The 16424-nt window shown below is 37.6% G+C and overlaps 1 protein-coding gene across 1 annotated transcript; it reads left to right on the forward strand.

Annotated features, from left to right (window-relative positions):
- The first annotated feature begins 663 nt into the window (after positions 1–663).
- On the forward strand, positions 664–13222 carry LOC139711682 (cell cycle checkpoint protein RAD1-like). Its single transcript, XM_071623545.1, has 8 exons — positions 664–780; positions 3292–3447; positions 3906–4000; positions 5514–5625; positions 6907–7029; positions 9952–10016; positions 10520–10664; positions 12529–13222. The coding sequence occupies exons 1-8, from the start codon at positions 664–666 to the stop codon at positions 12562–12564; spliced, it is 849 nt and encodes a 282-aa protein (XP_071479646.1). The 3' UTR covers positions 12565–13222.
- The last annotated feature ends 3202 nt before the right edge of the window (positions 13223–16424 follow it).

The following is a 16424-nucleotide window of genomic DNA, read 5'->3' on the forward strand; positions in this document are numbered from 1 at the left end:
GCAGTTGTCACGATTTTGGTCTTGAATTAATTTTCCAAGGTGTATCATAAAGGAGTGCACATTGCAAATTGTCTTTTGTAATTATATCATTAATGAAAACAAACTTTGCACTTCTATTTATCCGTGATCTACCCTTCTGTAAACATTAAACTGTCTTTGGTTCTTGGTGTTAGCAAATAGTAGAACCTACGTATAGTGGGCAGATACAGCTGTCCTATACAGATGAAGTGTCATGGAATTTATCTTGAGCTCTCACAGATCTTTTTAAATATGTATCACAAAATCAGAATTTCTGAGGTGGAGAATGTCGATTTCATAACAGTGTGTTAAGTCAGCTGTTATTGATGCACGGTCAAATTCTTTAACAAAACTTGCACCCCACCTTGAGACTGTGAATACCCTCGGTACTAAATTATGCTCATGAATAGGATCATATTTGTTACTTCCGTGAACACCAGAAAAGGTGCAGCAGTGGCAGCGCTCGAAAAAAGAAGAAGTTATAAATTACTGTATATGAACTGTATGATTCTGAGCTGTAGAGGGCGACATCTAGAAATATTGCGCCAAGCTTGAATCCGAGTTCATCCCATTATTAAAATACCTAAGTACAGTACTATACTCAGTATTGATATCCAGCACAACACTGAGATCAAGCAAATGACAATGTCATTATCGACTCAGCAAAGTGACGATGATGATCAAAATGTGTTTTCTCTGCGGGTAGATAATGCAAGAAATGTTTCGATTGTTCTGAAGGCCATTCATTTCAAGGATCGTGAGGTAAGTACAAGATGTACACATGTTTCAAATATCAAATAAAATTTACGAAGTAATCATAACCAACACGTGAAGTAATATGTGGGACCGAAGGCTACCCATGAAGGTCATACCCTTACATGCTGCAGCTGCACGATCGTAAACTGTAATATGTAGAGTCTAAATGTGATAGGTGTCTGTCTACTAGATTAGTCTAGATCCATTCTGGACTATAGGCTGTGGTCTAGTGAATTAAATTGTTCTGATAACTATGTAGTAGGATCTACAGTGGACTGCAATACAACTTACAAAAACAAGATGTTCCATGACCATAGTTGGTTAAATTTAGTAAATTTTTTGGTAATGTAATTGAGGATGACGGCTGTTTCATTTCCTTCAATGAGGCCCTGGCCTGGCTGGGCTGGGCTGGGTCTATTAAAACTACAAGGTGCTAGCAAAGATCCTACACACTACCTAAGAATTCAAGATGGTCAACTCTCTCAATTTTACAGGGCCGCTGGTGAAACGGAAGTGGCTGCCACCCGCTTGTGTTGAGCGGGTACACTGTGCTGCAGTGGTAAAGATATTGTTGTTTTGGTTTTAATGGCATGTATCACTCAGAATTGAGTATTTACGATATCGATGACGATAGATCGAACAAGCGTTCCATTAGCTGTGCACAGTCTTTTGGAAATTGAAATACCGGTAATGATAAACGTGCTCATGGTTTGCTGTAACTGCGACCAGTCCCAACGCTACAGTATCAACAGTGTACAAAGAGCGCCCCGGGGTTAGGTTTGCTGTAGGTATTGATGCAGTTTAATGCGTTCACCAATTCTTAAATTTAGTCATGATTCTTTACAGAAAATTCCTTCTTTCTTGTCTTATAGCCTGTCTTGGTCCGACACAAACATATCGGGAAAGTAGATCTACAATAGTACAAAATGTACAGCTCACCTGGAAACTTTAGCCGCTCAACGCTAGTTGATGCACTCCTTAAAAATCCCACAATTCCAAGTGGCAGCATTTCACTTTTTGATTGAGAGTTGACCATCTTACGTATGGTAGGATCTTTGGTGCTAGTGCTTTTTGTTTAAACAACGTGCAAGTTGTTGTTATGTTGTGAATCTTGCTGTTACACTATGTGCAATTATTAATTATTGTAACATTACTATCACAAATGTCAATGAACTCCTTAGAACTAGGCTCCTACCCTTGTTTAGATTGCAGCTACACTCACAGCGAGCGTGCCTTCCATCAAACATTCTTTCAGATTCAAGAATGATAGTAAACCAGGACCCACGTTGCAAGAGTTCCATCAAACATTCACTCAGATTCAAGATAGTAAACCAGGACCCAGGTTACAAGAGTTTCATTAAATCAAATGATAGATCATATTAAATCTATCTGGAGGTAAACACGATAGTGAACTATCGTCAATGTTAAACTAAGTTTTCCTTTACCGACCAGAGGCCCCAGACATTCTCCACTACTTCAGTACTGTGCATACACGTTGTACGCCGAATATTTTGTGAGGTTTTTATTTTCGCGAATTTCGCGAGTCAGGTGCTATTTGTGAAGATAAAGACATGCAAAGACATGCAGTATTTAGTTTTACAAAACAACTACACTGATTTATATGTATGTCGAGTTAGATTTAAATCAGTGTTCTTTTTATTCCATGATTCTTTTATCAAATAACCTCGACTAAATATAATTATGATAAACATTCTCCGCTCTGTTATTAACTAAGTTCGCTCATTTGATGAATTCAATTTGTATTCAAATACATAAAATGTACATGTATGGAATTGTACCACTATGTCCATTATGTCTTTTTTTTACAAGATACAGTGGATAAATGGGAATCAGATAATCAACTGAAATCTAGAGCTTTCTTGCAGGAATTGACAAATAATTATTTTCTGATGTAGCCTACCACAAAGAAAAGTATTCTTTTCTACAATTTACTCTTGTTTATTTTTATTCAGTTCATTCCATATTTCTCCACTTTCTCTATTGTAACAAAAAGAAGAAATGAATATAAAGTACACGTGTACACACACACACACACATACAAATAACACTTACACCAAGAGCGAAAGGAAAGTAAGGCGAGAAGAATATGGGCTTTGGTAAGATGTAGATATTCACTCACTTTTTCGTGATTCAAGCAGCCCTTTTAATAATTCCAACAGTCTTTGCATTATATCAAAATAAGAACAGTGATAATTTCTTGAAATGTAGTATGGTTGGTATTCACTGATATTTCTGCTCAGAGATTAAAGCAAGTCATTAGACAAAATCTGTTAGTTTTGCGTGAAGACTTCTTAAACAAGCACCTTCAACAAGTGTATTTTGACTGACATATCTCCACAGTATTTTTATATGAAAGGGACAGGTACTTTTTAACACATTGACAATAAAATGATAAACAAATGCAATTGGCACACCTACATTCTGAATTACAGTATGCCGCTCCAAACCCTGTATATTACATTGTACACATAACATCTCTGTGTTCCCCACCCCCAGCTAGCCACATTCTGTGCAAGTGAGAATGGACTTAAGGTAACAGTGGAGGATGCCAAGTGTGTACAGGCCAACGCCTTCATCCAATCCAACATCTTTCAGGAGTACTACATGCGGGACCCCACAGCAACCTTTAAGATCAACTTGTCTGTTCTGCTGGTAGGTTGTTTTTAAGATGATCCTCAATTCAACTTTAGATCAAACTTAAGTCATTCATTCTGTATCCTGTATTCTTACACGTAGCCCTCTCAAATCCCCCTTGATTTTACGACAGAGGCGAAATGGCATCAGAGTTGGGTTGTTTGTTTGTTTGTTTGTTTGTTTGTTTTTTTGAGTGCTGAAGTTAGTCTTCTGTTTGCGCCGGAATGAAAATACCGTAATGTCTTGATCTTCAGAAGTGTAAACTCACATTATACTATGGATTGAAATAGAAATGATTGCTTAGTGCTAAATATTCATCTCACAGTATTGTACTGTATGGATAAACTGCTCAGCATCTGTGACATTTCACTAAAATTTAGTGAATATTTTGACAGTCTCTTTTGACTTGTGGTTAATGTGTCATAATTTTGGGTAAGAACATACACATATGTATCTCTCTGTCTTTTCATTTCCAGGATTGCTTGAATATATTCGGAAGTAATCCAATGGGTGGGGCGACTCCAGCTCTCAAGATGTCCTATGCAGGATATGGTTCACCACTACTTCTCATGTAAGCTACATGTTGTACATCTCATACCCGTATCCCGTGCTTTGTATTGCATAGCATAGCATTTGTAGGGAGTGCTCTCGTGGGTGAACATTTCAGACCCTGCGAATGAGACCATGCGGCTTCCATGCACATGTGAGATATGAATCTCAACCTAGCAGTAGTGCCCTTTTGTAAGGCACTTTATCCTCATTGCCAAGTCCTTTGGAGGAAACTTACAGCCATCAGTCCAATGTGTAGGAGAGTCTACCCTGTGCACAGAACCCAATCCATTTCTCATGTGAAGAAACCACTGATATACTGTATATACTCAGATGGTTAGGCCTACAGATGACAGTCTACAAGTTCGCTTTTCGCTGCCCATTCAGATTCAATAGGAGGTTTCCATGAAATTACATGGTGTAGTAATTTACTGATAATAATGACTTGATATGGACTTCTGTTTATGTGGAAGAGATGCTCTGTTTCTCCTGAAATATGTTTTACAACACAAGTTAATACTATACAAATGATGCACAGGATAGAGTGCGTTGGTGTAGGCGTAGTGCACTCGAGGGTATTTACAATTGTGAAACATGCACGAGGCGAAGCCGAGTGCATGTTGCACTACATTGTAAATACCCGAGAGTGAGCTACGCCTACACTAACGCCACGAAATAATCCTGTGCATCATTTGTTTTATAAAATGGGTCGAAAATTCGAAAACTAACATCATTTTTCAGCGTTTTTCACGTACCTTTGTGGGTCAAGACGTCCGAAGATGTTCGTCCCAAACTTTTACGCTCGTCGCACTCGCGGAAGTCCCGCACATACAGTACAGTGTGTATAAGTATAATGGGGGGTTGGGTTTCCGGACACCCGCATGAAAACTTACTTATTTTACATAGAATATGCACCCTTTACCTTAAAGACTTGATATAGACTCCTCATATAGGCCTACTAGACAACATACTCTGAAAACGGCGTGAGAATTAACCTGCTAAATCGTTGGATTTGCTCTTCAAAGTGACTCCATGTACGCGTCCGGTCCCATAACGCTTGGTCTACTGTACTGTACAAAGTGTACGTATAGTACAGTATACGTACGTACGCCACATATGTTATGCACAAGGGAAGACAGGCCGGCCGGCCGGCAGCCCGAACTAGAAGTTGTTTACAGGATTGACAGCGCGTACGCGTATGCATGCAATTCATCAAAGGAGCCGCCGCGCGCACAGACGATCGGCAATCTACCATAGGATTACAGGCAGTGCAGTTGTACTGAAGTAAAGGAAGGAGGTGTGTCTCATTTCAGCGCTTCCTATTGGCTACATTCTTGAACCCATTTTATAATCTGTATCAATGCATACTCATATAGGCATTAGCTATGCCCTGTTCTATGATGCCAAGTAAATGTATTGACTTCCCCCTGAAGTATATTTTGCATAGCATGTTATACAGTGTATGACATACATCAAATGTGTATGCTGTAATTGAGCCATTGTGAAAGTCTTGTGCCTCTTTCTTTCCTTTCTAGGTTAGAGGAGAGTGGAGTGGTGACAGACTGTAGCATCAGGACTCTGGAACCCGATGAGATGTTGGATTTTAACTTTTGCAGTGCCAACGTCATCAATAAAATCATCATGAAGGTGGGTGCCAGAACACAATTAATGATAGAAGAAATACCAAGCAGGAGAAGTATTAATTGCGATAACATAGAAATCATTTTATGATGATGTTGTCAAGATCTCAGAGACTTCCTTGTCACTTTCAGTCTCTCAGCAACACGTTTATAAATAATCATGATAATTAATTGAAAAATATGGACATGTTGTTCTTCATACTGTCTAAATATTATCATTCGATTGCCACATATTTATGAAAATGCACACTAATACAGCTCAACCTCGATTATCCGGCCTCCTTTTATCTGGAAATCTCTATTATCCGGACGCGTTCACGCAGTGAAGGATTTTTGTTTTCATCCAAAAATTGAGAAAAAACAGTGACTTTAAACTCAATTAAAATTTCTACCAAACTCACACGATTTACCTACAATATTCCCGACAGAACTAACATAAATTCACACCACATTATCATTGTAAGAGTAAGCAGTCATGATCTATAAATTCACCATAAGAACATGGATGGAAAACTTGTCAGTAAATCATGACATAGATTACACCACTGTTGTGGGGTACGCTACCTGCCTAGCTGCCAGTGCACTGGGACGGCAGCTTGGACGGCAGCTATATACATTAACATTGTGTCTCCCATATCCCGCCAATTCGCTTATCCGGATGAGCGCCGGTCCCGACATGGCCAGATAATCGATTTCGAACTGTATGATGTTTATATTGACACATAGTATGTCGAATTGTAATGTGTTCAATATCTCTTCTTGATTTCTTATTCTCCCAGTCACATAGCACATAGGCCTACTATGTGTCTGGGGTGTACAGAGTACAAGGCAGTGCTATGCACAAGAAATGATGACCTGATTGTCCAAATTTGTTGGTGCAAAGTCCATACACTGAGCAGAAGCGAGTTTAATTTATGTATGGCATACAACAACATGTCTGCTGATCTTATGATAAAGGTTGAAGGAGAACAGTAACAACACAACCCAAACAAAACAAAACATGTACTCTGTGGCATTAGGTGATTTCATGTTCAGTGCCAATGACTAGTATTTTGTACAAGTATGATCACAATATCTGAGAAACCTGCTAATGTACCATCTTCTTTGAATTTAACACATTACATTGTATGTAATGATTCCCCCCAGCAGCAGTAACAGGAATATAGAGACAAGGTGACTCAGTGCTGGTAATGCTCAAGACATTGATGTTTGTTGTAAAAAATCTGGTGAATATTCAGTTGTGGGTGTGTTTCTTTTGCCTCACTTATTTTGCTTTACGACCACACAGAGTGACTGTCTCAAGGATGCCTTCCAAGAGTTGGACATATCCAGCGAAGTGATTGAAATCCTCCTGTCTCCTGACAAGCCCTTCTTCCGTATTTCAACGTTTGGCCATGCGGGCAGTGCTCACGTAAGAGATTAATTAGGGTAGCATGCATTTGCTGTAGGGGGAAGAAATACTTGTATTTTACTGTAAACATATTGTATTGTACTGTAAACAGGGCAAAGTTGGTAGATATGTTAGGTGTCTTGTTATATCATTTGACTACTTTAGAACATAAACAAAGATTGAAAGAGAGCCATTCTAATGTCATGTTCCATATTTTAAATATTACATCATGTGCTATTTTTGTCATATATAAACTAGGTATAACAGCACTTCTATCTTTCACTTTCATTAGTATTTTTTTTCCTTCTTTTTCTTTGTGAAAGCTGCCATTCAAAGTGATCTTCTACCAACTCTCCAAGACAGTTTATTAGGTGATACGCTATCAGCGTATCACCTATTGTGATTGTCAAAATCTCTCTTTATTTTTTTTTATTCTTCTTTCTTTCTGGACAATTTTGTGTCGTCAATATCTCAACAATGACATTACGGAATGACATGAAATTTTCAGTCAACATGTCTCATAACAATATCTAGCCACAATAAGGTTTTCATGACAGTAACATATCTATGACGTCATCTAGGCGCCATTTTGTGATTTTCGGACCTTGTCACATGATCGATCATAACTTCATAACTAGATGTCATTTCTGCATCATTTTCGGTGGACATAAAGTTCAGGTCACGCTCTATCTTACTTTTTAACGCTAGTTACCCAGGTCTTCATTACGCGCGCCTACGCGCGCGTCAAAATTTTAAAAGGCTCAAAACGACTTCCCAATGGGAAATCTCGAAGTTTCAGACAATTTTAAGCGTTTCAAACATTTTCTCGCGTGCGCGTCCGTCCGCGCAATTTCACGCGCAGAGGGCGTAACCAACATGAAAATGCAATTTTTTTGACTGATTTGGATTCCTGATACTTTGAGTAACAATATCCACTGATTTCCGATCGATGTTGACCTATAACAAAGGAATGCACTGGCGTCAAAGTTGAAATTCCGCGCGCGCGTCTTTCTGCAAATATAGTGAAAAAACATGTCTTTGTTTATTTCGCCATAGCTCTTTAAATCGTCCGTTGACCCGATATTTCTATTGCATATTACAAAAGCATATGAATTGTAAATAACATTCCTAGTATCAATATTGCCAGGAAAACGCGATGAAGTGATCATATCGTCATTTTGAATAAAAAAAGTGGAATTGATTTTTTTGAGGTACTGTTTCTGACATTCATTTGCTCGTATCTCTGTTGTTTAAGCTCAATATTATCCCAAATTCACATATGTTGTCCTTTAAACATTTGCCTTTCAAGTCCATGTCATGGTTTTGAAATTTGATGACGTCATCATACTTTAAATTGTGATTAAAAGTAAAGATGCAAAATCGGACAAGTTTACGTGTTATGTCTATGGGAGGTGATTTTTTTTAAAAGCATGCATTGACTTAACAACGTTTAAGCACCTTTATCTCAGCTGATTTTGCTTCATTTCCTCTGAAACTTTAGTATGTTGTAGCTGAGACAATAAGCTGCAGTAATCATGCATTTTATTCTTTGAAATCTCCTCATCAGATTGACAATTTTGCAGTTTAAAACTGAAAATGAAAATGGAATGTGGACAAAACGATTCCTCATGTATCTTTCATATACATAAGTTTACGTTCCCCATATTTTCTCGTCGAGACGTATGGCCGAGTGGTTAAAGGCGCCGTCTCAGAGACGTGAGGTTGCGGGTTCGAACCCCACAAGATCACGAAACAATTTTTTTTTATTTTACTTTTTTTTCTTCAATTTGTATTATATATTCGTCCATGTAGAAATCACGTTCGTATATAAACGCACCTATACACACACACAGACACACACACACGCCATATCCCTCTTTTTTGTGTGTTGGAGACCACATTGCTTCGACTGCAGCAACATTTTGCAGGTTGACTTTGTCAAACCGATCATAGTATGTAATGACGACGACTGAGGTGTTGTACTTTGAACAATTGTCTTTCAAGACGATGTCATTGTTTTGTAATTTGATGACGTCATTACACTGAAAATTGTGATTAAAGGCAAGGTATCAAAACCAGCCGATTATAGGTTTTATGTCTGCGGGACGTATTTTTCCCAAGTTGCCAGAAATGGCATAGCGACCTCAGTCGTTACAAGGCCGCTTTTCCGTCTAGCAATGCAATAGATGTTCACACGGCCACGTTAGTTGAGTGGGCATTGACTTTCCCCCTGTTATATCTATACATTGTTTTTTTTTTTTTTTTGTCTTACCATTTCCGTGGATGACCCGTGGCCGAGTGGTTACAGAAACGGTTTCGCATGCACGCTCAATATAACTTCAAGGTGCCTATATCACATTCTTTTCTTTGTCGATCACAGATGACTGTCATCTGATGACCACAAGCGTATCACCTAACTCGTCCTCAATGTGACGAGTTTTCATGTCTCGTTGTACAATTGTAAATTCAAGAAAACAAGAATGCACCTTTGGCATTGTCATACCTGTGGCTATATGTGTACTTCTCTCTACTTTTAATCTTCATTTCTTTGTCAACTAATTTATTGTATACGGCATATATTTCGCGAGTCTAAAATTTCGCGAATCAGGAATTCCCGACAATTTCGCGAATGGTTAAATTCGCGATTGTGGAGTCATGTACTGGAACGGAGAAGTGTACACGCGTATGTTACATTCACATCAGGATCAGAGTCAATATTTCCGCGTGTCTTTAATTTCGCGAATAGCACCTGACTTGCGAAAATTCAGGAAAATAAAAACCTCGCAAAATATTCGGCATATACAGTAATATTCTGTCAGTTACCCACCAAGCCCTATTCCTCATAACGAGAATAAGTGTGCAGAGTAAATACTTAATGTGACTGTAAATGTGTTCTTGCGATAACGTGCCTTTCCTGTCGCTCTTGTTATCCCTTATGTGCAGTCCGATTTTCCCAAGGACTCCGACATGGTTGAATCGTTCCAGTGTACCCAGACACAAACCAACAGGTGAGCTAGTCATCTTGCATGTTTTGTGTGCAGTCCATTCCCGATATAACGAACATGGTTATAACGAAATTCCGGTTACAACGAAATGAAAATCCAGGTCGCAAAATTATCAGCTCTATCTTTTTTTATTCTTTATTTGTTTGGTTGTAACGAAATTTAGATGTAACAAAAGAAATCTGCCAGGCGCGAGGATTTTGTTATAAACAGGAGTCCACTGTATTCTGCATACCTGGATGTACAGGCTGCACAACATGTGCACTTCCTTGGGTGGTGATTTATGTACGCTTTATCAACATGGTTGTATGCTAATTGTTGGAATTATGCGCTTTAGACGTTACTGCTCAGGGGGTTTAACTTGTTGAGGAGGAGTCCCGAGTGTACTCGGGCAAGTGCCTATGGGAAATGGGTCGTGTACATGTAGCAAAATTGGCCCGTCCTCAACAGGTTAGCAGACGATCAAGCTTTTAACTTGTGCCATGGCTCTTTTATCCTGGATCCTGCAGGTACAAGCTCGCCCTGCTGAAGCCCTCAATCAAGGCCCTGATGCAATCAAGCAAAGTCTCCATCCGGACAGACAACCGAGGCTTCCTATCACTGCAGTACATGATCAGGAATGAGGACGGACAGATCTCCTTTGTTGAATACTACGTGAGTTGGGACATTTAGAACTTAACTGTATATGCCATATATTTTTGCAGGGGTTTTATTTTTAATGAATTTCATAAGTCAGGAGTTATTTGGGAATTCAACAGCACACAAAAATATCAACTCTGATATGATATGAATGTGACATGCATGCTTAATTTCTCTGTTCATTACTATACTCAATGATTACAAATTTAACTACTTGTGAAATTGTTTGGAAGTCCCGATTCACAAAAAAAAAGTTAGACTCGCTAAATATATGGCATATACAGTACCTCTTCCATTGTTATCAATCTCACACAAACAAGAATTTACCCCATAGATTATTTGCAAGTGTATTCAAATGTTAGTGGAAACAAGGTATAATGTACACACAATGTACATATGTATTGTCAAATGGCTGAATTTGTGCAAAATTTGACAGTTTGTATTATCAAACACAGCACATGAGAGCCGTGGAACATTTAGCTGTGGGAATGTAATGGACAGTAACTTGCATAGAAATCTTCATTTTATTGCGTATTCAGAGATAACCACTATAAATTTCTCCCAGAACATAGCTTGAAAGATCAGCTTTGCATTACAGTACAGGCTGTACTTATGGGTAATTCCATGAAGTTGGGGCAGTGTCCATGTAGCATCGTGATATCTGAAAAATACATTTCAGCATAACTCAATATAAATTATGCTATACATTTATTGTTTGTAGGCTTTACATTTGCATTGAGGCCACACATTTGCTTGGAAATTTTGTGCCATTCAGACTCAATTTTGATGAAGTTATTAAACAATATGTAACGGTGTCCTGTAGCATCGTGAAGTGTCCATGTAGCATCGTGATATTTTAAAATTTGGTCCTAAGAGACAAATTATGGCAATTAGCTTGACCAAAATTTGATGCAATATGCATATTTACTAAATTACACTGTAGTCAGACAGCTAAATATCTCAAATTTCCTGTACACAGTTTTAATTTTAAAAGAAAATTACAAAATGTATCATGATGCTACGCGGTGTCCTTTTTTGTGACATTTGGTGGACACCGCGTAGCATAGTGACACATTGTGTAATTTTCTTGTAAAAGTAAAACTGTGGAAAGGAGAGTTAAGATATTTAGCTATCTGACTAATCGAGTAATTATGCATATTATATCAAATTTTGGTCAAGCTCATTGCATTAATTTGTCTTTTAGGACCACATTTTAACTATCACGATGCTACATGGACACGTCATGATGCTACAGGACACCATTACATTTGTTTTTAAATAACTTCATCAAAATTGAGTCTGAATGGCACAAAATTTCCAGGAAAATGTATGGTCTCAATACAAATGTAAAGCCTATAAACAATATATGTATAGCATAATTAGTATTGAGTTGTGCTAAAATGTCACACTTTGTGCCCCAACTTCACGGAATTACCCTTATATATTCTACTGTCACAATGTTTATGTCAATTTCCGACAATCTGGTAGACTGACCTAAATGGATGTCTCTGTTACTGTCACCTCAAGAAGAGTGAGTGTGTTGAGTACAGTGCACTCCTGTTATAATGAACACGGTTATAACAAAATTCCACTTACAACAAAGTAAAAATTTAGGCTCCAACATTATCAGCTCTTAGTTTTTTATTGTTTATATGTTTGGTTATAATGAAATTTTGGTATAACGAAAGAAAACTGCCGGTCCCGAGCACTTCGTTATACATCGTAATGCGAGTTCACTGTAGTCAAGAGTAGCTCCAGCCTCACAACTTACGCTGTACATTATCATGTCACTTTGTGTTGTTCATCGAATATTATATCCCAATGTGATTACAACACTCTCTAAAAAAAATTTTGTTTCTTTTTGACTTGTTCTCTGCAGTGTGCTCCTGATGAAGAATATGATGAAGATGGATGATGACAGGATAACATGACACAATGGATCAGAGATAGAACTGATTTGAGTTGTAAAATACCTAAGAGGCTTTATTATATTAATAATAATTTGTGCCATATGATTTTTTTTTTTGTAATTGTTGCTTCAATGTACAGAATAAATACACATATGTTTTAAACAATATTGGTTTGTACACATTTCACTTCTTGACACATGGTAAATGTTATGGTACAATGTTTTGACCACACGCTATAAAGCTTCAGTACTATTTCGGACTGCATTCACAATGTACACACAAACAACAGCTTCTGGTTATCTTCAACCATTTTAGAATTGTTCACAGTCACACGTACTGCTGTAAGCAAGCATTTTCTTGGCTCATAAGTCAAATGGCTACTACAGTTGACACTGCAAGTCCTACAACAAAATTTACACGGGGTTTCAACTGCAAAAGAAGGTAAGAGTGACAGCTATGTGATAATTCACGTGATAAAATATGAAACAGCACATTAAACTTTGTAACTCGTTGCAAGGCTGACGCTGAGGCCAAGACATTAACCCTAGAATTTCAAATTTCATACAACTAGCGGTACAGTGTATATGCCATCACTTCAAGTTGAAAAAAACATATTATATTTTATAGACCACAAACAATAATAAATTAGGGACAACCTAACAAGAGGACAACATATAAACATATTTCACACTACAATCCATACACTCCACTTTCTCTGCAGAATGAAATATTTATGGGAATGGATGCTTTACAGAAAAACATGAACTGAGTGATTCCACAATCAATAGCATGAATTAGCATTTGTGAAAGTGGGTTTCTAACAAGAAATGAATTTAGTTATGATGAGAGAACACAACACCAAATAGTGTCATCATGATCTGAATTTTCCCTTTCGAGTAGAATTTTGGGGTAACAATAACTATAACTATACATTGTACACAGTTTCCAGCAATACTCCCTTAAGACATGGCTAAATGATGATTTATGCACAAAGCATTGTACTAAATGTCAGCAGTCTGGCTCAGAAACACGAACAACATTTATAAGGGTATCCCATGTGCCATAAAGAATATACTAATGATAAATTACCAAAACTAGAAAAGCACTCGGACAGCACAGACCTCTGCCAAGCCTAGCAACTCATTTCCACCCTTATACGCATGCAATTTCCCAAAATAGAAGCATTTTGTTTACGTCATTGCACAGCACCTTGCCCAAGCAGAGCATGCACTTTAGTGCGCGTATGTTAACCTCCAGTATGCACAACTTGAACCCAAAGTTCGCTGACCTTACATGCCAACAAAAGATGAAAATCCTTCAAAAATCCATTAAAATTCCTGGATCACTACCCAAATTGAATGAGGTGTTACTTGGGTCAATGTCTACTTTTTATGCAAGTTTCATTTTAATCCGTACACAACTTTGAGTTATTTTGCAAACAGACAAACCAACACCAATGATCACGTAATCTCCTCCTTCCTTGGCGGAGGTACTAATGGCATTTCAGATCAAAATGAACCTCTTAAAAGATGAAATGCCATACTGTATGAAAGTTGCCTCATAGGGATAGCTGTCTCACTGTGTTTTTAACCCGTTGAGGACAAGTCCCGAGCATACTCGGGCAAGGGTCTATGGGAAATGCATGTTGTACCAAAATCAAAGCGTCCTCAATGGGTTAATAATTTGTGTAATTCCTAGAAAGTTCTTTATGCTATGTATTTTACGCTCCATTACAAACACATAAAGTTTCATAACTTATTCAGTATCAATGACTCTCTTGTGAAGAAAAGACATGCATTTGCATTCCCTATGGCATTTCATGTCGGTATAATGATTAAAGGCAAGCAACACAAATCAACATCTATTTGTGATCGAAAGGGGAAAAAAAAAGGTTGAGAAAATCACATTTAAAAACATACTTGGAATGTGTTCACGTGGAAATAAAATATGTTATGTAGGCCAATACAGAACATACAGGGAATAATTTTCCTGCTATCACATCACAATTTGCTGTTTATGCATTTTACACCACTGCTACACAGAAGTTCCATAGAAGTGTACAGGATACCAATTTGGAATATTGTTTATCAGCTTAAATTTCTAATCAAATTTGAGTGGGAAAATTATTCCCTAAACATAAATGTACACTGTATGTCTTTTCATGCTGTAACAGCATAATTATGCTCATTATAAAATACATGTACAAGTACATGTACAATGTAATGCATGTGGAGTACTACAAGTTGCATGTATGATTTGTGTGCATACACCTATGAGGATAGAGTATGAGAATTCCTGGTGATGTATGAAAGTACAGATCATGCATTCATGATGCGATTCGTTGTACATGTACAAGACTGATGAGATACATGTTCTCAAAGTCAAGAAGTGATGCAAATAAAAGCATACACTCCTAACAAAGAACACAGCTGTATTCATTTTGTCTTCTGTGCTAGTTTAACAAGTGATGTGCTAAACAAAAAAAAACAAAACAAAACAACAACAACAACAAAAGAATGCCCTGCTGATTTGCAGAAAGGGTTCTTCTGCATCAAAAGTTGCTTTTTGTTTTTTAGGTGATACGCTATCAGCGTATCACCTATTGTGATTGTCAAAATCTCTCTTTATTTTTTTTTATTCTTCTTTCTTTCTGGACAATTTTGTGTCGTCAATATCTCAACAATGACATTACGGAATGACATGAAATTTTCAGTCAACATGTCTCATAACAATATCTAGCCACAATAAGGTTTTCATGACAGTAACATATCTATGACGTCATCTAGGCGCCATTTTGTGATTTTCGGACCTTGTCACATGATCGATCATAACTTCATAACTAGATGTCATTTCTGCATCATTTTCGGTGGACATAAAGTTCAGGTCACGCTCTATCTTACTTTTTAACGCTAGTTACCCAGGTCTTCATTACGCGCGCCTACGCGCGCGTCAAAATTTTAAAAGGCTCAAAACGACTTCCCAATGGGAAATCTCGAAGTTTCAGACAATTTTAAGCGTTTCAAACATTTTCTCGCGTGCGCGTCCGTCCGCGCAATTTCACGCGCAGAGGGCGTAACCAACATGAAAATGCAATTTTTTTGACTGATTTGGATTCCTGATACTTTGAGTAACAATATCCACTGATTTCCGATCGATGTTGACCTATAACAAAGGAATGCACTGGCGTCAAAGTTGAAATTCCGCGCGCGCGTCTTTCTGCAAATATAGTGAAAAAACATGTCTTTGTTTATTTCGCCATAGCTCTTTAAATCGTCCGTTGACCCGATATTTCTATTGCATATTACAAAAGCATATGAATTGTAAATAACATTCCTAGTATCAATATTGCCAGGAAAACGCGATGAAGTGATCATATCGTCATTTTGAATAAAAAAAGTGGAATTGATTTTTTTGAGGTACTGTTTCTGACATTCATTTGCTCGTATCTCTGTTGTTTAAGCTCAATATTATCCCAAATTCACATATGTTGTCCTTTAAACATTTGCCTTTCAAGTCCATGTCATGGTTTTGAAATTTGATGACGTCATCATACTTTAAATTGTGATTAAAAGTAAAGATGCAAAATCGGACAAGTTTACGTGTTATGTCTATGGGAGGTGATTTTTTTTAAAAGCATGCATTGACTTAACAACGTTTAAGCACCTTTATCTCAGCTGATTTTGCTTCATTTCCTCTGAAACTTTAGTATGTTGTAGCTGAGACAATAAGCTGCAGTAATCATGCATTTTATTCTTTGAAATCTCCTCATCAGATTGACAATTTTGCAGTTTAAAACTGAAAATGAAAATGGAATGTGGACAAAACGATTCCTCATGTATCTTTCATATACATAAGTTTACGTTCC

The sequence above is a fragment of the Diadema antillarum genome, unplaced genomic scaffold (assembly GCF_040938485.1).
Source record: "Diadema antillarum isolate AM-2024a unplaced genomic scaffold, OU_Dant_1.0 scf00000040, whole genome shotgun sequence".
Classification (NCBI taxonomy): domain Eukaryota; kingdom Metazoa; phylum Echinodermata; class Echinoidea; order Diadematoida; family Diadematidae; genus Diadema; species Diadema antillarum.